Here is a 26,400-nt window from a genome sequence, read left to right as displayed (position 1 = left end):
GCTTCTGGGACTAGCTCAGCCATCACTTGCAATGGGGCACAGTGTCTGCACTGGGCAGCAGGCAACCTTACTGTGATACTGGTCTGTGGTTTCCTCCACAACCTCTGCAACTCTGCTTAAAAATGGGCCAAATTTGCACCTTGGCAAATGAGTAGGGTGAAAGGATCTATTTAAATGTGTGAAGACATGATATTCCCTCAGAAGCAGACCTCACCTGGGAAGACAGATTCAATGTACCAGGTCATGACCCCATACAGGAAGGTGTCAAACAACATCATGACAGCAGATGTGGTGATGCTAAAGCCATCTTCTTCCAATGGGCTCTCAAAGAAGTTGTCCCACTGCACACCAACTCCCTGCTCCTCAAACAGTGCAAAGTACTCACAACCGAAGCCAAAGGCTACCGGAGACAGCAGGCTCTGCAAACAGGAGTCATGAACATGCATTCAGTTTTTCACAACTACTCTCCAGCTGGGCAGCTCAGCTCTAGCACAAGACTAAGGGACATGCTTCAGAAGCCTTACAGGGAAAGTCAAAGGTCCAAGAAGCACGACTATTTGCAGAGAGGGCAGACTCAGTCTTGGTTCCAGCAAGCAAGCAAGGCCCGAAATCTCTGTTGGCCCACCACCCAGAAGCGTTAGTTTCCCTATTTCCTTTCACTTGCTCTTTAGACTTTTATGCGAGGAAAGAGATCAGTAGCAGCAACCCTCTCCAGACAGGTAAGAAGTGCTCTGCAGAAGACAGCTGGTTCCTTCAGTCTTCAATTCCTTCAAAACCACCTTCATATCAGGTGGTACAGCATCGCAGCATACAGATATCAAGGCAGCTTAGTCTGTCTGAATTATTTCTACCACCAAGGCCAACAAACCCCTCCCAACCAGCTCCTAGTAGGCTGAAGTCCATCTCTTCACCAAGCCCAGCTCTGATAGCCTCTTACACTGGGAAATTAATTCTCCCATTGCTATCAGTATACAGCTAGAGAACTCTTGAGTACCATACTGGTGGCAGCCCAGTACCCAGGACAGTTTCCTCAAGACTCACCGCAAAGATCTTGAGTGAGAAGCTGACGTAGTCCTGCCAGGCAACACACAGCACATAAGGCAGGTACAGTGTGAAATAGACAATGCCCCCACAGGCAGCTGCCAGGTTGGCCCTGGAGAACAAGGTGCTGATGAGGAAGCACTGGAGGATTGTCACAACACCGAAGATTGAGAGGAAAACAAACACCACACTAGGGTCACTGTAAGGCAGCAGATTCCCCATCTGGAAAGGAGAACAACAGGTGCATCAGGCTTTGAAATGGCTCTCCAAGGTGGCTATAGTACAAGCAGGTCTGCAGAACTGCTGCTTCAGGGAGGCTGGGCTTGCTGCAATTTGCACAACAGCCTTCCCAGAAGTGGGCCAGTAATAGAGACACCTCCTCAAGAGCGCTGAACCTACTACAGCCCCTCCTGCTGTTTGCAGCCACTCAGCCCTGTTTTGTTCCAAAACCCTGTTCCCAAAAAGTTGCTGGTAAACCCACACTCACTAACTCCTCCCCAGTGTGCCATGGTAGGCCACTACTTAGCAGGCTCTCAGGGCTCTAGATTCTGCTGCCACAGACCAAACTCACCTTAAGGATCAGCACCAGCAGGCCTGCACTCATCAGGAGAGGGATGAGGCTGCTAATGAACCAGCTTAGCCAAAGGATGCCATTGTCAAGTCCCATAATCCTCATAGTCTCCTTCAGCCGGGCTTCCTTCTCATACACAATACCCTTAATTATCACAGCCACCGAGTAAATCCAGGCTAGAGTCATGAAGAGAGGCATGGAGCGGCTCATGACACGTAGAAATCTGAGAAGGAAGGAGAGGGACCAAAAGAACAGAGTAAGAAATGTCACTGCAACTTCAGGTACTGCTCAAGAGCTAGCTGAGCAAGGCGATGGCTAAGGCTTGGGATGGCATAAAGCAGATGACATGCAGTGTGTGACACAGGATCAGTGTTTCGCCATGCAGTGAGGCTGATGGGTCTAGAGCACGTCACTAGGCTGAGTGGGACCTAGAGTTGCAACTGCCACTCAGTAAAAGAGTGGGTATAAAGACCTGCCCTTCCTGGGGACTTCTCTCATCTGTCCTCTTTCCACTCTCCCATGCCTAGGCCTCTGCTTTTTTCCCAGTGATATTTTTTTTTGCCTATACCAGGTTTAGGGATACAGTCACATCTCAAGAATGTATTCTCTGTGTGAGAGCCCTGTACATATAGCCCTCCTCCTGGGAAGGACTCTGCAAGTCATTATAGATTCCAAATCCTCCATGCAGGTGCACTAATTCCAGGGATTAGGAACACTAAGGAGATTGCTCCACAACTGATAGCAGGGATATAAACCGTGCCTGAGAAGTGACAACAACCCATGTCTCCCAAGCCACAATCCTGGGAACTTTTGAAGCAGCCTGCATACATACATGTCATCCACATAACATGGGTAGGGCATCTGCTGCACATAAACTCCTGTCTTCTTCTCTGTGCCTGTCTGCACCCTGATGATGGCCTGTTCCACCACATCCTGCAGGTAGGCAAAGCCTCCCCAAACGTAGCGCATGTCCTCAAAGGGGTCAGCACGGGGACCAGGATCCCAGTACCTGCACCAGGGGAACAAGACCTTTCCGTTAGAAATCCTCATCACCACATCCTCCATAAGAAATTGTTCATAAGGCAGGATGTCAGGACTCACCCATCCTTGATCTTGTTGGTCCTTTCCACATTATCAATGTCCATGCGTATCTTGTATTTCACATGTTGAGGGAGCTCCATGCTATTAGGAGCTATTTCAGTGAAGACTATGCCAGCCCAGAACCTCCTCTCATCCAGAAGCTCCAAGGACCTGTTTATAAGCCGGACTTCTGTGGCCACAGGCTCCAGTTTGTCCAAGTTGACACACTAGACAGACAGATTTGGAAGTGTTTATGGGACAAGTTACTACATCAGAAAGTCCTCTGCTTACGTTTGGAGGGTCAAAAAGGGAGAACTCTGCAATGGCAATGTTGTGCCCAGTGAAAGGTTGCAGCACCGAACTACTTTGCAATGGCTCATGGTAGCCTGCCAAGCTGCTAGAGACATCATTTGTTCCTGTTTGATGGTCACCTGCCAATCAAACATGTATCACTGAGAAATACCCCAGCAGAGGCAGTTTCTGGACAAGTGGTTAGACAGCACTGCATTACTAGCTGTGAGATCCCATCCAAGCATCCATTTCCACAGTCTTATTTTCTTTGTTACAAATAAATCAGGTCTGATCCAAAGCCTCTAAAAACCAATGGAGAGACCCTGGCAGGCCAAGGCCTGTTTCTGTTCGCATTCATCTGCCAAGGTGATCGAGTAACAAGGAGAACAAATTTCATTATTCACTATGTCTTCCTCTGTTCAAAGCAGCTGCTAGCCTCACAGCAGTCCCCAGCTGAAGCCACAAATTGAAATGTGAGGGGTTACACTGCCGAAGCAAGCAGCAGCTCTCAGTCACCCAGCAACAGCTGGGTGGGAAGCCACATGCAGTGGCCAGAGTGAGACCTTCAAGAAAAGGCTGACAGTTGGGTTCCTACATCTTTATTAAGGCACCTGAATAAATGGTATTTTCTAACATGCTGTGCACTCAGCCCTACTAAAGCCTGGTTGTTTACAGAAAACGGACCGAGGAACCTCCATCTCCCCTTTCCAGGAACACCCCACCACAGAAATGGAGACCAAGCTGCTGCGCCCCACCAGCTCCTTGCCCACACTAGCAGGACCTCACCTCCATGAAGCGGGAGATGGTACGGATCGCCTGATCTGTCTCATTGAAGGCATCCACCCAGGTATACACTGAGCCATTTGCTGTCTCAAAGTCCTCCGGATGGTTTGATAGGAAATGGGCAACGTCCTCCACTGTCCAGTTGGAAGCTGGCAAGTGCAGGTCCCAGAGAGCTTTGCCTTTCAGCAGCGTCTGCGCACATTTTGTTTTCAAGGGAGAAAGTTGTTGAGAATTAATGTTAGATTTCACCTCTCATCACGATGAAGTACTACCAGGGAAAACGCCTTTTAAAAAGCTGCAGAGAGAGGCCCCCTGCCATACCGAGAAGATCAGCGTGGTGCGCTCCTTGCTTTTAGCCCTCTCACCGCAAAGGGTGTGCCTACCTCGGTACAGCGACTCGTTCGGGTCTGCTTCTGCAGGCTGGCTGGCAGCCTCCGTGTCCTGCCACCCCCCTCCCGAGGAGAGGGCAGCAGAGAGCTACGCACGGCTGCGCGCCCCGAGCACACAAACCAGGTCTTCAACCAGCAAAACAGGGAAGAGGGTTACGTGGGTTCAGGAGAAATGCGTTGGGCTGATGGTGGTTGCCGAGCTCTGCTCACCTCTCCCGAACAAACCTCTGCTCCTGGCTGGGATGGAGAGGGCACGGGGCACGGCTGGAGGCTGAACTGCCACAGTGGTGAGCAGAAATACCAGCACCAGAGGCCGGGTGGCTTTTCTTACATATTTTGCTATTACACCATCAGGGCAGCCCTGCACAGCCAAGGTGTCCTGCCTCCCTCTTCTCCTATCTGGGACAGTGCTTTCTGCACCTCGTTCAACTGCTAGCTTTCTGAGGACAGGTTACTGCCCCACTGTGTATGCCACAAAACCCCAAACAAGCGCAGCCCAGGTAGAAGCACCTGCCATTGGAGCAGAAACCAGTCCTCTGGGCAGTCAATATAAGGGCAGGCAGGAGGGGAGTGGCAACTGTGAAAGACACAGTTGAACTGAAGAAAGGAAGAGAGGAAAAAAAAACCAAACAGAAGCCTGCACAAGAAAGAAAACTGTAAAAATCCTAACAAATAAAACCAGGAAAATGGATTTTCTGCCAGAACAAAGAATGAAGCAGAGAGGCAAGGAGCTTTCCCATACTCTGCTGTTACCAGCAAACCAGAAAGTAATAGGTCACACAGTTATGAAAACAGCATCGTGAACTGGGAAAACAAAGCAGGCAAGCTGGCAAAGGAGAACATGCAAGAAGGAAATCCAAGCAAACAGGGATCAGCTACTCTGTGCTATCTTCACATTTGGTCTCCCAAGGCTGGCTTATACCACCATGCCCAGCAGGAAGGGCACCACGCCTGCAGGGAAGGGGCTCAAGGGAAGAGGCTCAGCCTCATCATGTTCAGCAGCAACATTAAAGCTCATTAACTTTAGGGGCACATGTTGCCCTCCCTTAAGTTAGCAGCCGCATTAACATCAATCTGGAAGCGCCAGAGACTGGCAAGCAAAGCACGCTCCTCTCCTTCAGCAGGAAGCAATATGCCAAACAGATTGCACAACCCAGAAAGTTGGGAGGTGATGACCTGCCACCCAGCAGCATGGCAGCCTCAACGACTTAACAGCCAGCAACAAACTGTCCTCCCCCTTCAAAGCAGCCACAAACAGGCAACTCTGTCTCAGCCTGTTCACCTACAAGTGATCCATGCCAGACCTCTAGAGTGAATGGAATGCTGCCTGGGAGCTGCCTTGGCATTGACAGTTAAGTACTCCTGCTTGTGTGAGCTGCTACACGTGAGAATAAATGAATCCCTGCTACTGTACCAATACAGAGGAAGAGACCAGACTGCTGGGAAAATCAAGAATTAACTGCCAAAGCCAACACTGTTAACAAGAAGCATAAAATACAAAATGAAAAATCCCCAGGGCTCAGTAAAAAAATAATTAAAATAAAGGCAGCAACATTCAGTTTTCAAAAGGAGGCTACTGCAAACCAATATCCAGACCCTGAGTTTCTGTCTGCACTCTCTGCAACAGTCCAATTTACAGTTGGTAGCCCTGATTCTCACCTCCCTGATGCCAACACCTATAGAATTAGCTTTCATAAAGCCAACTGAGGCACATGAATGATGATAATGATGCCTTTGACCCTCTAGTATGTCATGTTGATGGGGAAGTACAACAGGGAAGGTCAGAGAATGTTCAGCATTACATTGGGGTAAACAAATTAACTTCAAGGCTTAAGAGGCCTGAGGAGGTCTCTGTGTTAACAGCTGCAGTACGGCACTCAACGAGCTGCCTTGCAGAGACAGCAGAAGAAGCTACCCTACAACTGTTTCTCTGTTGCACAATCCTAGTTTACATCACTGTGCTTCCAAAGACATCAGCACAGGGTGCAAAGATCCACCTGTCAGAATTGCACCTGAGGGAAAGCAACGCTGAACTAAACCACTTAAGCAGGTAATGCTGCAGTAATGCAGGTCTAACACCTGGCACAATGCTCCAGGGAGCCAACAAGCTAGCAGAAAGCATGTCAAACCCAAACAAGGCTCCCAGCCCCTTCATGGTCTAGTATGCACGGCACATTACGAAGCAATCAGCCGTAGGGTGATGTTTGCTCTTCTCCCATGAGCACCCAAGTACTACTAAATTAAGCATACCATGCAGCTCCAAATTACGTTTTTACAAGATTTGTGCCAGATTACTGCCAGGCATCTAGTTTCAGCTCTAGCGTGACAGTCATTCAGTTCCTACTGTACCCAACGACATCCAACGCCATCTGGCATCTTCCACGACCCAGTCTAGGTATATGACCACTTGCTTTGCTGGCCATCACGACAACAATGTTGTGGAGAAGTACACAGCACAGGGAGCTAAACATGTCATCCCCCCCACAGGTCCCCAGTTTACAGAAATACCAAGCCAAATATTCATACTGCATTAGGGCAACACTGTGGAAGGAACAGTTTGTTTCCTACGGAGACAGATTAGAAACAGGTGTTAAACATGCACTGCTCCTGTTTGCAGCAGGTTGTTACATGGAGGAAGAAATGCCAAGCATAATGCAAGATTGGTATAACCACAGGTTTTTGTGTTTCAAGAAGGGGTCCCATCCATATGATTTGTCTGCCCAGCTCAGCACTGAAGCACCATCTAAAGTATTTCATCACTTATTGCAGAAGATAACAGTGGTGATTCTGGCAAGGACATTATACTGACCCGAATGAGGTCCATTTCCTGACTACTTTCCATAAATGTCCAAATCTTCGGGCTTATCTCCTCCCACATGCCTCCAAGGTCACGAAACACACCCAGCTCCTGGAACGTCCTGTTCACCTGACAGCAAAGAGGAGAGGAAGGTTATTTCCAAAAGCTGGCAGAGGTCCACTACAGGCTGAGAGGGTACATTGGCCTGTCAAGCAAACTACTGAGTGTTGCTCACATTCAGACAGCAGCTCAGCTTCTGCAAGGACCAGGGCAGGGAAAAATCAAGTGCACTTGAAAGGAAAACACAGGGAACATGGATGCCTATGGCTGAGCACTGCTTTTCAAGGCTTAGTGGAGAACGACTGCCCCCGAGATGAAGGGCATACAGAAGCAGCCCCTCCCCATGTGCCAGAAGAGTCTTACTGAGGGAACTTGGGGAATTAGAGAGCACATACGGTAAATCACAATCAGAAATTAAGGCTGACCAGCCTGTAATGGAGGAAATTAAGGGCACTTAAAAGCTTATCAAGGTCTTCCCCACTCCTGTGTACCACATCAGAGATGCAAAGCCTGTGGATCATCAAAAGGCATCACCAGGAAAGCTTCTAGCCAAGTCTAGAAAAAGAGTTTAGCCTGACCTTTTCTCATTGAGCCTTCAATAGCACGTGCATGGGAGGTGAGGGAGGTGAGAGACTAGGGGGCCTGTGCTGTGCAGGCAATCCTTTCTAGGCTCGTGTTTGGGCCCAGTTTAACTAGAGCTGCTAAGCTGCACAGCCGGAGGACATACCTCATTCTACACATCAGAGGACAGGGCTAGAGTTACCTCAGTCATGACATTCCTTATGGCTGGTGTGTCTGGAGTGTACAAGATCTTCCCAATCAGCAAGGGTCTCAGAGCCCTCCAAATAATCCTGGAAAGCGGGCTGGATTCCAGGTTCTTCATCAGCTCATTGCAGTAGGGTGCTGGGGAGGACAGGACAAGTGTGATCACCTAAACAGCACACTGACAACTGCAGAAGACGTGCCCTACTTGTGTGGGTTTCAAGGACAGTCACAGCTGGAAGTACAGCACTAATCAGCCAACAAAAACCCTCCTCTACTGCAAAGCTCCACAAAAAGCCCCTTTCAGTTCAAGCCTCCATGGTCTGCCCCGCAAATGTGGAGCACCCAGACAGCCTCCAACCTTAAGAGCCATGCTGCTAGTTTTGCGCTGCTCCCACCATGCTGCTGCATGGCAACAGCCAAATTTGTTCAGAAAAGGCCAGACCTCCAAGGGCTGCACATGACTGTAGTCCCTCTCTGCATGAAGGAGGTCCACTGCACAGCCTTCTGTGGACTCTACACAAGGCCCCCAGGAATCCCTTGCATGCTGATATCCTCACTGGCCTTAGGTGCACATGCAGGAGGCGGAACGTGCATGTCCTTCTGAAACAGCAGAAGGTGTGCTGTCCCTCAGGACCATCTGCTTCCATCTGTGAAAGTCTGGGAAATGCTAGCAATGACAACCATGAAGTAGATGGGACCGTAGGCCATGCCAAGGTTACACTTACTTGTGGAGTTATCATAGAAGTTAGCTACATCATCTTCAGTGCTGTTGCCTCCAAACAGTGCTTTGTAATTGTTATCCTCATACCAGTTGAGTGATTTAATTTTGAGCCCTCCACCCTCAGGATGGCCACACACAATTCGTGACACAGCCTGGTAGATCTGCGTAGAGGAGTTTGAGGCATTCACATTGGTCAGGAACATCACCTCTTGCCTCATGTCACTCCAGCTCCTCATGCTCAGCAACTGAAGGGGGAGGTAGGATAAAAGAGTAGAAGTAGAGATAGGAACAAAATTAGTAAAAAGGAGATCTTGCCACTCTCCAAATCGCACACCTGTTTTTGAACAGCTGAGAATCCCTTTGAATGCAACATCAACAGTAAAGACCAGGGAAAACACATTTCCCCCCGCCACAGCGAGAGAACATAGAGGAAGTCTCTTCTGTGCATGCACAATGAATGTGCCCTTGCCAAGCTCTTTAGCCTTAAGTTTTCTCCCTCCATGCTATGGGTGGTTCCAGTGCTCCCTGTCCTCTCTCATGGAAGCCACTTGTCCTCCCAGTTGCACAATGGCTCACATTCCAGTGGTGCCCCCCTCATCCTGAGTGGAGTGAGGTGCATTGAGTCAGATGAGGGAGTAAGAGACAGCACAAATTGAGCGCTGCTCATGGGATACAAGCTGCAGGCCACAGCGGTGTCACCTGGCACAAGTCCACCAAGGTCACCAAGCTTCCACTGATTTACACTGGGCAGCCAGTCTGACCTCCTGGATCAGTATTGCTTGTCCCTGCCCCAGCACCTCCCTTCCCCACTCTCAACAGCATTCCCAGAAAACCCTGGAAAACATGCCCAGCTGCAGCCTAGAGCCTGATCACAGCATGAGCTGTGGACGCAGCCAGCCACAGCAAGAAGCCTTCTACTGCCAGGTTGGCCTGACACCAGGCTTGAGGTGACAACGTACAGCTGGCCAGGATGATTGGTACCTCCAGACTCATTTGTCCGGCATAAGCATCTACCTGCAATATGCCATCAACAAAAGCACCAGGTGCTCAGCCTGAGACACTGCATTGATGTTGCCATACTCAGAGGCATGGCCAAGCTCACCACAACAGAAAAAGCAATGCACCTTCATGAGCACTGGTTTCACGCTACAGGCTAGCATTGCTCTCAGAGTCCCTATCTGGAGATGCAATAACATCAGCAGAGGTGAGTCTGTACAGACAGAAGTCTGTTTATCTCAGTAACCTCTGTGATGGTGAGAGTAAGCGAATACTAGGAAAAAAAATAAAGGCAAGAATGTAGGATATTTCCCAAGTAACCTTCCAGCTTCCATTTATTTTCAGTTCAGGGAACTTTAGTTCCTAACCCTCAGTGATTTTTTTCCATGGTAAACTCCTAGAGCTTTGAACATCTACAAGTGTTTAACATTCAACACATCACTGGAAATAATCTCCTCTCCTTAACTTGGCTATGGTAAACTCCATTTGGTGCCCTGTTTTTTGCACTGGCAGAGACCATGAACATTCAGTCTCTCTTTTTTATTCTGGGCCATTCAACTCCATAGACCTCTGCCATATCCCCAACTCATCTCTCTTGTAGGTTGACAAGTCCCAGCCTGCTCCCTTGTTCCTTGTATGTCGGACATTCTACTTCTAAATGTCCTAACTGCAGTTCTCTGAACTTCTTCCAGTTCCACTATCCCATTTTTGGAGAGGAAGGGCCTAGATCTGTATTCCTTATTGAACAGGAAGGCAATCAACAGCGTTATATAGTGTCAGGGTATCATAGATAGATAACCATCTTACAGCTGGTTCTCTATCCTCGTTTAAATATTTTCTAGCATTTGATTTGATTTCTTGACTGCTACTGAGTATCAGGTGATGCTAACTTGGATGCTCTTGCTCTGCTGCCCAGAGCACCAAAATGCACTAATAAGGGCAAGCAGACCTGCTGAGACACATAACTGCAACTGCTCATCAGCTGCATCTCAGGAACAACTTTAGAAGCTCTGGCTCAACTGCCCTGTTTTCAGAGACAATAAGAGTGTCAAAGACCATCTGCTGGTTTTGCTCACTGTCTATTGCTTTTGTCACCTTCGTTTAAATAAAATGCAGATGATCAAAGTGTAGGACAACTGACAAGGCCAGCCAGCAAGAACGCAAAAAATGACAGTATGCTGAAACAATTAAATCCAAATCCACCCAAGGAAAGCAGGGTGAGAATCAGGTAAGGCCTGAGCCTCTGGCAGGCAAACCTGACCGTTCATCCGTAGCACTGTGCATGCTTCGGATGTGCCAACATCTGGACAAAAATTCTTGAGCTAAACAGCTATGATGTGTCACATACACAGGGAGCCTCTATTTTTAGCTGCCTGAGAACACATAACACTGATATGATGGAAGGCAGCTGTGAGAACAACCAAAGCCTGGGGATTCAGTATGTATGTCCAGAGTGTCCTGCTTCGAGTGTACTTTCATTTCCTTACTGCTGCCTTCGTCTGCACCCTGGTACCACTCAATCTGGCTCCAAAGGTTCAGTGTGGCTGACAGGACACTAGCATCATGGGACATGAATGAAAAAAAAAAAAAAAGTCACACAACAGCTTCTGTGGTTACATGTGCTCATGTGGATTTTTGGATTTGACGATTCCTCACCCAGAAGGCCTAGGCTGCATTTCAAGTGTGACTGTCTGAATGTCCAGTTCAAAAGGACCCCTTGGGGAGTTTTTGGTACCTTAGGTACCACAGCTGTTTTTGCTGAGCAAAAAAGTCAACTGCTTTAGCTAAAGTACAATAAAATCCCTAGCATGAGCAAAGGTACACAAATAGGAAGTGCAGCTAATTCCCATGAACATGTGAGGTGTTAATCATCTTGCAGAGGGACTGCATTAGCAAATACATTTTTACAACACAATTTTAAAACAGTTTGAGCAAGGAGCTTTGTTTCATCTTTGGCACCAGTATCTTTACAATTGACATGCAGAGCTGCTCTGTTCACACCACTGGAAGTATGCCATGTGTGACTAGTTACTGAGCAATTTCTTCTCCCAGACATCAGACCTGGCTCTCTCAAGTGTTTCTTAAAAGTTGCTCTTGCTCTCAGTGTTTAATCTGCCCTCCTAGGTTGATTTTCAAGAGCCCAGGGTCACAGATCCAATCAATCCCCACACTCAGAGACAAATATCTTGTTCAGACCATTCTCTTAATTAAAATTCCTTGCTAGAAAGGCTCCTAGACATGGCACAAACAATAGTTCTCTCCACCCCCTCAAGCTGCTGCCCTTCGAAACAAGGGAGCAAGTCCCTCCTTTTCATACAGGAATCAGCCTGCCAGACAATAAGAAGTAACTTTCGGTCAAGCCATCTGGAGCAGCTCATTCTGTACACAGAGGAAAAAGCTGCCTTTGTTTGCACAGCAATAGGGCAGAATAAAAGGTAGTTCTGCCCAAAACAGCTGCCAAGCAAAAGGCACATTACCCTGGGACGTTTTCGGCCACATCAGCAAACTGAATATCACATGGTTTCAATTATTTTTATCCCAGACAAGAAAAAAAGGCAAGCTTAAGTGACGTAACGGGAAACAGCTGTAATCAACCTCCCTGCTAGCAGCAAGAGCTCTGCTATGGTCTTAACTGAAGCTGATCCTGGAATAATCTTAATTTCACTGCAAAGGAGACCTGGCAGCAGGTTGTGGGACTCGGGGAGGGATGCGTGCCAGGAATTGTTGGCTGGCATGGTGCTAGCTACCAGCAGCTGCCCCTCCGTGGGAGTGGAGTGCGCGCTAACCTGAAGTGACCCGCTCTTATGCATGCTCTCCGAGGTTACTACCGTTCACAGCTCTGAGCTCTCTTGGTCTGATGCAAAGACGGAAGACTAGCAAAGGGGAGGAGGCGGCAGCAGCATTGTTTAGTTTAGATGGTTGCAATTTATGCTTCAGGGAAAGAATGTTTTTGCCTACTAGCAGCACTTCAAAGTCAGAGCTAGCCAAAAAGCAACTAAGAGAAGTTTCTGGCTCACCCCCCACCCCACCCCCAGTTTTGGGCTTCTGACTCATGCTAGGCATGCAGGGCTTTTCTTTTAGTCCATCATTTTACCTGCAAAAACAAGTACTTGTAGCCTCTATAATGTCACTTTGCCCCTGCACATTTCTATTGATGTTTTGCCAGAGCCTTTCCCAGCCAGTCTTGTGATGCCATTGCACTGAGTGCACCACAAGGACCAGAAAACAATTTCTGCCCCCAAAAATTAGTTAGCAAGCGGTAACTTAGAGCTACTTATTTAGATTAGAACAGCCACAACATTTCCATGTGCCATACTGTCACAGCACCCACAAACCAGTAGATATAACCAAGCAACAGTGCTGACACAGCTGGCAACTGAGTGAAAAAAATAGGAAGGAGGCAAACCTCCACATGCTGTTTGCAAGGCACTGCTAGGCAGCAGATGTACTGCGAGCCCAACAGTTGTGCTACTGCTCAGAAGTACAGCCCCACAGAAAACATCTAAATTCCTGCTCCTCACATGAGGGCCCAACCTTTAACCGTGCATTTGATCAACTCCTACGGCGTTTCTAACTTGAAGTGTCAAGGGGTCACAAATTGTGTGCTGCCACTACTGACACAGTGAGAATGGCTGTAGGATGAGGGCAAGTTTCAAAACAAGCCAGGGTCCCTTCCAACCCAAACCATTCTGTGATTCTTGTACTCAACTGCAGGCTAAGGCAGCAACCACTGTGACAGGTTCTCCTGACATGAAGGTGCTCCTTACCTCTTTAACAAGTTTCCCAATGCTCTCCCTCAAAGCATCCACAGTTTCTGATAGATCCCGCAAGGAGGAATTGAAAGAAAGCTGTGTCTGCAGAAAAAAACAAAAGGAAACTCAAAGTCACTGTGAGGCATAAAACCAAAGAAATTAAACTCTTTTAAATGTTATTGTAAAGAAGAGTAGTAAGGACTGTTTACATGGCAAAGTGCTTGACAGAGAAGACAGAGCTAGCTTTCTGCACAGCCTTGAGCTTAAAATACCCTGGGCTTCAGCACCCCACAATACAATGGCAACACCCCTTTCCTTCCTCACAGGTTAGGTACACAGATGCCATAACCAGAACCACCCCAGTAAAACGCTAAAAATGCATGCACATACACTTGCATTCCAAAGGACAGCTTGTATTACAGGTCACAAAACAAGCACAGCCTACAGTACAGCATGCTGACAGACCTGAAATCCTGCAAGCCAGTGCTAAGAAGGGGATGCAAAGTCTACCCAAGGGGGGCAAAGACCAGCTGGTAGACACAAGCTTGTAGTGGGACTCCAGCTCAGATACACAGAACTCCTGCTGCAGTGTACACCATCGTCATTGCTCAAGCCCTCCCCATCAGGCCTTAATGTTTTTTATCTAAACCTAGGACATATTTTAAAACATCCAGCTTCTAGGAAACAGCTGACAGTCACCATCACTACTAAAGAAAGATTGTCAGGTTTCCAGAATTGGAACTCACAGCTTTCAGGAAACTTTGCTGTAGCAGGAAGTCATACTGAAGACAACTACTTGTTTCCAGTTGCTCTATATGTAACTGTGGCACCTGGGTTTTGGTTTTTGGGGTTCTTTTCTCCTTTTGTTCATGTATCTGGATTATCTGGCATGGGAAACATTTAGACATAATCCGTGTTTCAAAAGAATCAAGATTAAAATAATTTCTTAAGATTTCATGCTAGCAGCTACATGTTGCAGCATTTGAAAGCAAGCTAAAGTTACAGCATTGTGACACACAGAGGAACAGCCAAGGCCTTTGACTTCAGCACACATCTCTTGGGCTGAAGCTTTTAATTTTTATATCTTTTCTTCCAGAAACTACTCCAGGAAAGTCTAGAGGCTTTCACTTGTCATAGTTGATTTGGTGGAAGGTGACAAGACCTGGTCAGTGCCAGCTGGTGTAAGTGGGCACTGTTCCATGGATCTGCTGGGGCATTTAAAACCCAGCTAACTTTTCTGAGTGCACAGTTAGTGCCTGCTCCAAAGCCAGTTGCAAATTCAGGGATGGTCTCTCTAACCTCTATGGATTTCCACTAGACAACAGTCCTTCAGGTTTGATAAATCAAAATACATCATTAAGCCTAAAAGAAAAGCAATTCAACTCCCCCACAGGCTAAGACCTTCAAGACATATTTAAAGAAGTATAGTCACCAAATATCAAAGCTATATAGCTGCACTACCACTTGAGCAACAAGATGAGGTAGAAAGTTCTAGGTGCATGTCTAACAGTAGATGTGCTTGTTCAGCTCCACACACCTAATCAAGCTCTACACAGATTTGTGTTGTTCACTGTATTCAGAGGTGATTCAGGGACAGGGTGAATAAGGAAGAGTTTTCTGATGATACTAAGTGGTTCAGAACAGTGAAGAGTCAAAAGCCAATTGCAAAGGATTAGTGAAAGGCCTCATGCTGACACACTGTTACAAAGTGCCAGACCAATTCAGTGCTGCAAAGTACATAGGGAGAAGACAGTGCTACCTTAAGATACCCTTTGATGGCTCTGAACTAGCTGCTGCCGCTCAGAAAGGGAGATCTTAGCACTACAGTGATTAAGACATATTAACATCAATATAAATGCACAGTACAATCCTGGTTCTCAAGTATTATGTGCAATTATGGGTCCTCCATCTCTGGAGGAACACAAATACAGAAAAAGACCACAAGTATGATTCGAGATAAGAACGACTCCTGAAGGAAGAACAATACACCACAGTTCTTGCAATGGGACCTGTAATGACAAATAGAAGTTATGACGGAGATCTGTAGAATTACAAGTGGGATGGAGAATGGGAACAGGAGATGATTGCTCACTGTGCCTCGCCATACAGGACTAGAGGGCTTCCAGTGAAAAGGTGTTTAAAACAAACCAACGGAGCTACTGCGCACACACAAGCTTAGTCAAAAGGGAGAACTTCAGTAGATACTGTGCAATGCTGAAGGTACTAAAAGTTCATGTGGGTTTGAGAAATTAGAAGACTTCATTAAAGAAAGAAGTTTACCGGGTGCTACCAAACACTAAGATCCCAGCAGCAGCTGAGAAAGTCTGAGTTGCAAGCTACTGAAGAACAGGACATTACATTGCAGAAGTGTTACTACGTACTTTCCCCATGGCTGCATGCTTTCAGATGCCTCCATTACGGGCCACTGCTGGACTAGCTCAGGGGAAACTAAGCTGAACAGGACTTTGGTCTGACCCATTAAAATGATTCAACTTGCAAATCTCACCCTGAAATGTGATGAGAACCCACCTATCCATTCACACTCCATCACCCTGACCTTTTTTCCCTAAGAAATTCACAGCACTCCAAGTTCATTTCTCACCAGAACTTGCCATGATGCCATTTACAATGGAGGGAATTATGATTTCTTTACCACCAACCTTTGCACTCTAAGGCCCACTCAGAAAGCTTCTCACAAGTCTTATCTCCAGAGACAATGACAAAAAAAAAAAATCAATCACAAGTGGCCAGTCTTCTTCGAACAGATGAGCATGTCATGAATTTCCCTGGAAAATAACTCTTTGCAGTGACTCACTAGGTAAAGCAGTTAATTAAATTTCTATGAAGACCCTGAGATTCTGGGCATCCTTCAGTAAGATTAGTCCCACTGCGAGAGTGTGTTTAGTAGGTGTCTACACTACATCTTGGGATGCGGGAGACAAGAACTTATTTTCCAGTGAAAGCCACAAAACCATCACCTGTCCTTTCTAGGCATGCTGTGGAAAGAGTTCTAGTGGTTTTTGAACAGACCTGCCTCGTACAATTAGTGTTAGTGGCTGGCAAGTCATGCCTTCACCTAGACTTGTCTTTTGAGGCAGCAAATATCGTAATACTCTTGAAGTACAGATTGCACTGAGTGGACTCTTGTGTGCATGCTACAAGACTCGAAATAGAGATAAATATTTGAGATGACTAGCATTGACTGCACAGTCAAGACCAGCCTTGAATACGTCCAACTGTCAGCTCCTGCTAGAAGGGATGGACAACTCCATTTCTTTAACATGCACGAGAACGCAGGTGTTTGAAATGTTGGGAGGTCATAATGGAATTCAGCCACTGTGCATCATATAGCTAGACCACTCTGTCATGTTTGCTTTGGAATAGTTATTACAGCTTTATACTGATCTTAACAGAACCTTTACGCTGAATTTTGCAGAAAAAAAAATAATAAAATTCACATGCTTTAGTCTTCTACTTTTCTTTCCTGGGAGTGGAAGCCCCAAAGTACAATTGCTTAAAAGCATGATACTATTATGCTTGACTGAAAACACTTTCAAAAGAGCAAAGAAAGCCACAAGTTCAGTTGCAGCCTGTATTTAAATTGAGAGACCTTTTCTAAAGCCACTTTCCAACTGAAATTCATTTAATTGTTCAATGCTTGGCTCATGCTAACCATATGACAAAATACCACCTATATTACGAAGGGAGAAAAAACAATCGGGTTTTTATACACTCACCCACACTCTTTCAACAAGCACTACACGACAGAAGTGACAACGTATTTATAGCTTATTACAGACCCACACTACTGGAAGTGAGTGTGCAAAGCCCTTCTTAGGCAGTGTTGCAGAGATGAAATCCCACAGAGACAAATCTGGATTTCCTTTGTCATTTAACCTTCCCCCCCAAATACTTTCCAAAACTGGGGAGATTTGCAGAGGAAAAGCTGTCCCACAGACAGATACTTCTAGGATATAAGACAGTCTCCACCCATCACAGTACCAGTCCTGTACCAGGAACACCTCTGACTTACTGCTGTTGCTCTTGCTAAACAGGGATGCCTGTAACGTTTCCCAAACTGTGTGGTTCTTCCATGGGACAACTGCTGGCCTAGCACAGGGAGAAAGCCAAAAAGGAAATTTGTGTGCAAGTAATCAGAGGTACTGTTTTGCTGCTGTTCTCAAATGAGCTTCTCCAGTCTCACTGACTACAGCCAGTGTAAGGCAAACCTCAAAAAGCGAAGATATGTCCACAAGCAGATTGTACAAGATGCCCTGTGCTCAGTACTACTTATTGTTGGCCAAAAGGCTTCAGAGAATCAGTGAAAATTAAGGCATGGGTCCCAGAAAAAGGAAACTGATTTTTTTTTTTTTTTTAAATGTTTGCTGCTTCCAGTAGAGTGAATGCTCAGTCAAGAAGAAAAGCTGATCCTTTTGCCTTGGTGCCCTTGATCACTCCCATATATTCTGCTGGAGTTCGATCTAAACAGCCCATCTCAAATGGGTTCTTACCTAAGAAAGAATAAGGAGACACACCTCAAGCTCCCTACCATGCCTCTATGTGCTGGTGCTCTCACCCTACACAGAAAGCTAAACTGAAGTCATACAAAGGGTCAGTGGTAGAGCTAGGAAGCTTAGTACAGTTAAGACAAAGAAGGACTCGAAATTAAAATTTTCTGCTATTATTGTACTTTGGGCAATGCTCAAGCTGTTCTAGATGGAACTGATGAGCAGGTAAGAGTTTATTTTTCACCTTTTTTAGAAAAAAAAACTTGTTTAGCAGTGCTGTGACATTTAGAGCTCATGCATTTCACCATGCACACACCTTATTTTCCTTTTTAAAACTTTGCTTTGTCTGTAATTTGCTAGTAAATAGTGTTCTGTTATGAATTACCTAGAACACTTACAGTTTTCCTCAGGCTGCAGATGTGCACACACTTCAGGCTGGCAGAAGCAGGTGTTGACATCAAAGTCTCAGCCCACACACACAAACCCTGGCCACTGGGTTCTCAGTGTAGCACCCTCCCTTTCACATTTCAGCACAAGTGTTTGTGTAAGCACACAATCAGGTCAGTCACTTTTAATCTGGATCAATTCCATGATGTAATTTACTTCATCGTCTTGCAGAGGGGACAACAAACAGGAATGCACAGGGGCAGGAACAAGCAGGTGGATCCTAGCCTGAGTCTCCTGGGTTATGACAGTTCAAGAAACTATAGCCACTCTACTGCCCAGATACTTGAGTGGCAAAACCTCCTGGTTTTGTATTCAAGCCCTTGGTGTTTGCACACAGCTGCAAGTCCTTTTTACCCCAATTATACTGATCTAATCATATTAAGAAGCTGCCCCTCCATAAATCACAGAATGCTGCGACCAACGGAGCCCAGGTCCCATTATATGAGCCAAACCCTGCCTCTCAGTTACTGCTGTACCTGCATTTGATTTGGCCCTTACATTTACTTGCTGAAATGCCATGCTGTGAAGTATCAAGGGGATTAAGTAAAACAGTTAAAAATAAATCTCTGGACAAATTGTTGGCATTGGTTCACAGGCTCTGTAGTAGACATGGTGCATGCTGTCTTCAGTGTGCATGTCCAAGATTTGACCCACAGTGCCTTTAATGATAAACTATGTCATAAAGCCTGCTTTGTTCTCGAGCAGAAAGTTCCCTCTTTGTTCAAAGATGTTACTGCAGGTCAAAGCACTTCTTAACCTTTAAAGACACTAAGTTTCAAATGTGCTGGTCATGAATGATCATAGAGTTAATTCACCCACTTTGTCTGGCCACATTGAAGCCAGTTGGTTTTTCTTTCACTCACCTGCATTACAGCAGCTTAACTAGAGGGTAGCCTGTGACATTTTTCTGAGCAAAACTGTGGACCTTACAAGACAGTGTGCAATACACAGCAGGTTTAGAGCTGCTGGCTTCTGGACTGGAGCTTTTTTCCTTTGAAGCTGAGATCATGAGCCAACTTCTCAGAAGTCCCCTGAAGTTGCACATAATGTCTTAATCTACTCTTCTTTTGCCAAGTGGCATAGAGTGCCTTGTTACTGCTTTCTCTCACCAACACAGATGTAACAACAAAGATACGCTAAGTACCTGCTTCTGTCAGCCAAGTTGTAGATATTTCCATAGATGAGAAAAGCAAGACTGAGTCTCCAGAGCGCCCAGAAGACCAATACTAAGTTGTACTGTAGCCGGCTATTTTCATCCCCCTTGGTCCCCAAAATTGTAGCAACTCTGAATGATTTGAAGTAACTGCATATATATACATCTAACTGAACAGAAAAAAACTGCCTATAGCCATTCCTTTTCAAACAGCCCATCTTTGTTCTGGGGACAATTTTAGTGCTGTTACCTCATCCCTTAACACTTATGATTATCTTGCTCTTCCAGCAGCAAAGAAAAAATGCAGATGGAGGACACGTGGAGAACAGAAGATGAGCTGTGGAGAACTACCACTATGTACTGCACAGAAGAGTAATATGATTCCAGTACTTGATAATGACCCTCTTTGACTGGGGACAAAGCCAAGCAAGTGGTACATGACTTTTGGTCCTGAAAGGCTCATCAAATCTGGAAACACACAGAGTCAAAGTGTTTATTTCTTCCACAGCAGACAATAGAGTGTTTGTTTTAGTGGGCAACAGAGTGGGTTCTGTGCTCCCTTCTTTTCTCTACTGATATTTCCAGCACTAATTTCCTCAAACTTTTGTATCTTACCAAATACCACAGACCTATAACAAAGCATCACTGGGCTTGCACAGAAAAAAAGAGTTAAGTCTGCTCCAGTCTCCAATCATCCTGTGAATGATGTATTTTCCTGAAGTTCAATGAATTCTTGGTCCAAAACCCATCCAGTTGGTCAATCTTCGAAACGGGGCTTTAAAACTTCACTCTTTGTATGAATTAGACCTGTGCAAAGGTCGTGGCTTGCCACTGGCTAGAAGCTGCTGCAGTCTGTGACCCCATGGCAAGGGCAGAGGGTGATTGTTTTATCACTCAGCACAAGCTGGTCTAACATCTGGGCTCATTCCAGCCAAGACACAACATCTAACTAAAACACAGGGACAACGAAGAGCCTGTTTGTTAGTACACAGCACAAATACTTTCCTCTTGACAAAGTGAACAGTGGACCACACACATTTGTGCTCTGCAGGTACCACACTGCAACAGGAAGGGTAGGAATGACAGGAAGAAGCAGTGCTGTTCATGCTTCAGCGATAAAGACCATCCTTCTGCTTTCTTACTGCCAATGAACCATTCACTCTGGAAATGCAGGGATGAATTCCTAGACTGAAAGCCCTAGAAAATGTCACTGTGTCAACAACAGCCTCTCACAGGTGGGACCAGTGGACTTACCTGAAGGGGCTTCAAAGGATTCAGGTTAGCACGGAAGGCTTGTTCGGCTGCATGGAGTTTTTCTTTTGGCAAGGTGCAAACAAAGGCTTCAGAGTCCATGGCTGCTGTCTGATTTCGGATTGTAAGAAATTCAGACAATGTTGAGCTATTGCAGAGATCCTGCAGCTGCATTCGGTAACCATACACAATGACCTGGAAAAGTGGGGAAGTAAGTCAGTCTCCCTTCATGTAAGACACACAGCACAGAGTTGGTTATCACCTAAAAAAACCTAATCCCTACCTGGAAGCATTACGAATGGTAAGAGGTCATTCTTTCCTACAGATTGCACAGCCCTGACCCATGCGCAACTCAATGCCAAGAAAAACATGTTTCCCCACAGAGTACTTGGGGAAGAAGTCCTGGGAGAGGCAGGTCTCTCTCCACTTCTCCACAAGCATGTACAGAAGCAGCAGTGATCCTGTCCTCCACAGCAGCCATTTCCTCCAACCAAGGGTACACACATTGCCTAATCTTGAGTCTTCTGGGAACTGAGCCACAGAAAAAATAACGCTTGTGACCAGACACAAGTCTGGCAAATGTATGTGAAGGGCAAAAGACCTATGTCCCAAACTCCTTAGATGTATCTGCCAGCTACATTTTCTGTGCTGTTGTGGATCAAGATCACTCCTCCCTTAGCTCTGAAGTATCTCTTCACTAATTGCAGAGAAAAACATTTTGCAGTGTTTTGAGGCAGATAATGTATCAGTGGAAAAAGTTATCTTACTAGCTGCAACAAACAAGAAATAATACTCTAGTCTTCTTTCATGGGCTTATTTTACCTAAGGTGATTGTTTTCTTGTCAGTAATGTTTCCTAATCCCCAAGCAACCTCCTTATTAATGAAAGAAATGCAGAAAATCCCTTCTGAACTATCAGTCCCTTTCAGACCTGATGGCCTAGTTTATTTTATTAAGGTCAGTTACATGATTTAGGTTTGCTGAACAAACAGGTACATGTCAAACAGGTACACACTTCATAAAGGTGATAAATTCAAGGAAAATCCAGAATCCCCTGTTTGAAAGAGTTTGTTTGCCTTGGGGCTAGACAGGAACAAATTTATTGTAAATGCACAGGTAACAACAGCTTTGCACTTAATTTCTTCCTTCTGTTCTTTTGTAATACCCAGCATGCATTGTTCAACTTCCAGCAACAGCTAAAGACAATTGATCCACATCCCAGAAGAGTTAACAGCTCCTGAATCATGCTGAGAAGTCTGAAAATTTTGTCTTTCAAAACCAAAATGGCATCAACAGTCCAGGGGCAAAAGCGCACTACATTCAGAAAACAATCAGATGGAACTGACAGGAGAGAGAAGAGATTTATAAATGCAATACTTGTGCAAACCTTTAACTTTAGTCTGCATCCATACGCCAAAAATAGGATGTTTCCATGCTGCACGCTCAGCTGAATAAATTGGATAGCTCTCGCATTCAAAAAGGCTGGCCTTTAGAAATAGTCTGGGTGAGTTTTTTGCCAGCAGAGATACTGTCACCACTGCAGCCATGCTGAAAAAGGGATATTCCTGTGGCACTGCAATAATGCTCAGGAGACCTGGGCTGAGTCTAAAGCAGCTTCCCTGGGTGGGCATACAGAAAACCAGTGTCTCTCAGTACCTTGGTGCTCATTCCAAACAGTGAACAATCTTTCCATCTTCTCCTATGTCTGTCCATCTTTTTCACCCAGATTTTAAGCTCTTTTGGAGAAAAGCTGCTCTTTCCAAATAGTGAGGTCCACAGCATGTCATCCTAGAACAAAGGCTTTGCCTACCCCTGCACACCGAAACACCCAGTCACACCCAGCCGGTTCTCTACAACCATTTCAAGTTGTCTGAAGCCACAGTGTCTTCAATAGGCAAATACATTCTAAATGACAGGTTAAGTCCCCTGAGGACTCTCAAAATACCAGGCTCATGTCTGAAAGCAGCCGCAGGTGATTGTTCTGTCCTCAGGTCCCATTGTTCTCTCCAGGACTGTTCCTGCTGCACGGAACAGGGATATTTCTTCCAGGCAGCATATACCCCAGCCATTACCATTTACTCCTTGCTGCCATTCAACATGTCACACTGCAGACCTGGCCCAGGACCTCACTGTGGCTCTGTAGCTTTTCACAGGGTAAAGACCTGCTCCTGCCATCCAAGCCATATTAGAGCTGTACAGCCACACCTGGACAATGGCAGCACATCAGACTACTAGATAGCTGCCTGCCCACTGCTGATCCAGGCTTTCCCCAAACCCCACACCCTTCTGAGCACACCTGCCACCATCGGGCAAACACAAAGTTGAGCCACTCTGCCTCAGCAAGCAACATACCCATCAAGACAAGGCTCTGGCCATTTTCATGTATTTGCACTGTATGCAGTATGCTGGATACATGACTCTGCTTGGCATGTTAGAGTACTGCCACTGCAGTAACACCAGTGACCAACCGTCCCACCGCCTTGGTGATTACAGTTCCTTACTTGCTTGCAAATCATAACTTCTGGGCTTGTTGAACATTGTCCTTGAATCACAGGACACTAACAGACTGCAGGAGAAGGCTGTATTTGATGCGAGTGCTTTACATACTCTGAATAGGCCCTTCTCTATGACCTTATGAATGAAGCTATGACCCACTCATACAGTCAGAGACCAAACAACTCTTGCCTATTAATTCTGTAGTCACTATGCAGCTCAGTAGTGAGGTCACATCTCCACCCCAGATCTCCAGCAAAATCAAAGGGGTTCATTTTGTGAGTCAAATAGTCATCCTGCAGGAAGACAGAGCTCTCAGTTATCTGTATTAGAAAATGCTCAAAGAAAGGTTTGGTCTGCCTCCTCTGCAGCTTACTGCCCTGTTGCTCACATTAGCTCTTCCTGCAATCCCAGAGCACAAAATGCTGTTAAGACTAAACAACATCACTCCCAGTGTCCTTGGCAGAATCAGGACAAAAATTCCACAAACAAGAACAAAGCTTCAAGCACTCAAGGAAGAACTAGCTGACCGATTACCCCTTCGCCACTCTTCAGATACAGTATGTAGACAAAACCTAAGCTTTTCTTCTCCTTCCACTGGCTTTGCCATATACAACCAACATAATAGGGCAGACACATGATGAGTCAAAGTTAGCTTTTTTGTCTCTTTAATAATCATTCTGCCTTACCAACAGCTAAGGGAGAATGACTATGTTGAAGCCTTCTGGTTACCCTTCCAGAACCATCCATAGCACAATTCTGTTTTAATCTAGCTTGAGTTTCAGCAAATCAGTTTCAAGTAAAACAAAAATTGTAGCCTAAAATGGGCAGGAAATTTTTCCACTTTTTTTTTTTAGTAGAACACATCCTTAACTTTTAGAATTAATTATCAAACTGCACTAAACCAGATGGCTTGAGAGAATCCACTGAAAAATGAGACAATGCATGCGAAGGGGGACAGCATCTGTAATTACATGAAAACAACGTCTGAAAGGACTACTAATCAACTCCACTTCAAAGAAAAGATCTGATCTGGAGCTGGGAAGCAGAATGGATTTCCTCCTCCTTTTGCACATAACCTTTTGCACTGCCCTAAGAGAACAACAGGTCTTCCTTTGAAGTCGGAAACAACCAGTTCTGACTTCTGCATTAGAAAGGATGCTGGCGGACCAATTCATCCAGCCTAGCAAAAAACATGTTCTGAGCTTGGCAACGGCAGACTGCCATCCCAAGCCAGGGGCTCTAGACCATTGTCACCACTGCCTATGTTTATGAAAGCAACGACCGTAGCACTCAGGAATTTCATCTGAGATCAGAACTCTCTTGTACTACATAAAAGTATACTGTCTTGAAGACACAAATCAAAAAGCATGCCTCCTTCTGCTGCACAGGAATCAAAGACACAGCAACACACAGAAGCCATGCTCCAGTCCATGCTGAGTGACCAACCAACCACCCCATTTTCATTTCTAATCAAATAAAATAAAAAAAAAAAAACCCAAAAAAACCAAACAGCACTAGCAACTTCATTAATGTTTTACTTGGGTAAAAAGAATAGGAAAGAAAAAATTAAATTTAGCCTGAAGGGCATTAGGCTATTTTCTTGTGCAGATCAAAACATTTGTACATGGGTCCTTTTACAGTTTCCAACCAAATAAGACAGTAAATTGAGGGCAAGAGGGAAGAGAGAAGCAAGGATTACATGTTCCTCTGTGTTTGTACAACACCTAGCACAGAGGCGTCCTGCACGGTGGACCTTGGCACTAGGGTTAAACAAGCAGTAGACAAGCATTACATTAGTGGCTGAAAGTGCTCTTTACCCGCTGGAGGTTGACCTCTGCATCCAGTAGCTCCTCTACTGCAGATGATGGCATGGACACATTCTGATGAAGGAAGTCTGAGAATGTCTCATTGTCAACCAGGAAATCCCGAAGTTTCAAGTCTGGAAAGTGACAAAACAAGCAACATTCTGGTCAGGGCAAAGCCAAAAGGAAACTCATGTGAGAGCTCTGAACAGGAAAAGCAAAGCTAACAAATAGGGGAGAGGGAATTACACAAACCATAGCACAAAGGGAAAAGAGAAGCTGCTGGCAAAGTACTCTGAAACTTGGCAGCTTTCAGAGACGTCAATCCACGATGTCGATCTCAAAAAAAAATAAAGAACCTTTAGAAACAACTCCCTTTACTATCATTACTTCAGCTCAATTTGCACATACATACACAGAAGCAAGATACACCAAGCTGCTCCCCTGGGGTGAAACCTACTCCAGCATTAGCCTTGCACAAAGGTTCAGCTTCATTTAATCCCTGTGTTATCAAACACGAGACTGAGCTGGTGCATGGATCACCGAGAAGTTTACTAGCCTGTATTTAATTATGTTAATAGTAGATGTATTTTGCCATAAATTTCAAAGCCTGACACATGCAGACAGACAAATACGATATAGAATCACACACAGATTTAGGAAGCAGTTTTAACCACTCAGCAAGATTTCTGCAAATGCTTTTTAATTGCATTTTCTTTTGCAAAAGCTCTACCTTCTGAAGCCATTGGTGTTTCAGCTCTTGGCTTTAAAACCAATTTGTACCTCTGTCACATCAGAGGGGTACCATCTGGAAAATATAATTCTATAACACTACTGAAGTTCACGAGCCTGAAGCTTAAGCAACTGATCCTCACACCGTTTTGAGTTGTTTTGTGGTGTCTGTGTGTTTTGTTGGTTGGGGTTTTTTTTCAGAGCGAGCACAATTCTGTCTTTACTATGCTTAAATAGCAGTAATAAGGAAAGCAGCTGTGCCAGGAGGAGCTGAGAGAGAAAGTCTCATGGGATTTACCAGGGTGAAGATTTCCAGACTAAGCCAAGTCAACCAGCAAGGTGGCACACTGCTTTTTCTACTTTAGGAAACCTAGAGAGGATGCCACAGCCCACTACTAACAATGGAAAACAACAAGCTCCAAGGGGGAAGTAAAGCAAGGGAGCCCCAGGAGTTTGTTCCTTCCCCCTCCTATACGGAACAGCTGTAACAGCTGTATCCCTCCTCCCCGTTCATGTTTTTTTTTGCTTAGCTCGGCAGGCGATACTCTCAAAGCCCAACGCTCGGAAAAAAGTGTACTGGGCAGTCAGGGTGCCACCGGTGGTAACGGGGAGGCTGGTGGCCCGGGTGCCACTTCTGCTTCCCAGGGCCAAGGCTGGCAGAGCAGCTGGCGAGGGGAGGAAGCCACACGCTCTGCTCTTGCAGCACAAAGCACGCAGGGTTACTGACGGTCATTGCTCCCTCATCTACATATCCAGTTACAAATTC

General features: G+C 45.6%; 1 protein-coding gene across 2 annotated transcripts in view; it reads right to left on the bottom strand.

The window, feature by feature from the left end:
* Positions 1 to 26,400, bottom strand: part of ABCA1 (ATP binding cassette subfamily A member 1) — a 97,650-nt gene that overhangs the window by 25,592 nt on the left and 45,658 nt on the right. For both annotated transcript variants that reach the window (XM_080371371.1, XM_080371372.1), the window contains exons 7-18: positions 24,918 to 25,039; positions 20,609 to 20,800; positions 13,262 to 13,348; positions 8,503 to 8,743; positions 7,776 to 7,915; positions 6,965 to 7,081; positions 3,770 to 3,958; positions 2,714 to 2,919; positions 2,445 to 2,621; positions 1,613 to 1,835; positions 1,042 to 1,263; positions 215 to 419 (exon numbers count right to left, since the gene is read on the bottom strand). In XM_080371371.1, the coding sequence (XP_080227497.1) occupies positions 215 to 419; positions 1,042 to 1,263; positions 1,613 to 1,835; positions 2,445 to 2,621; positions 2,714 to 2,919; positions 3,770 to 3,958; positions 6,965 to 7,081; positions 7,776 to 7,915; positions 8,503 to 8,743; positions 13,262 to 13,348; positions 20,609 to 20,800; positions 24,918 to 25,039 (2,121 nt within the window). The remainder of the gene's footprint in view (positions 1 to 214; positions 420 to 1,041; positions 1,264 to 1,612; positions 1,836 to 2,444; positions 2,622 to 2,713; positions 2,920 to 3,769; positions 3,959 to 6,964; positions 7,082 to 7,775; positions 7,916 to 8,502; positions 8,744 to 13,261; positions 13,349 to 20,608; positions 20,801 to 24,917; positions 25,040 to 26,400) is intronic.

Source organism: Falco punctatus, assembly GCF_963210335.1.
Source record: "Falco punctatus genome assembly, chromosome: Z".
Lineage (NCBI taxonomy): Eukaryota > Metazoa > Chordata > Aves > Falconiformes > Falconidae > Falco > Falco punctatus.
Note: the sequence above shows the minus strand (reverse complement) of the source record. Positions and strands in the feature narration are given on the sequence as shown.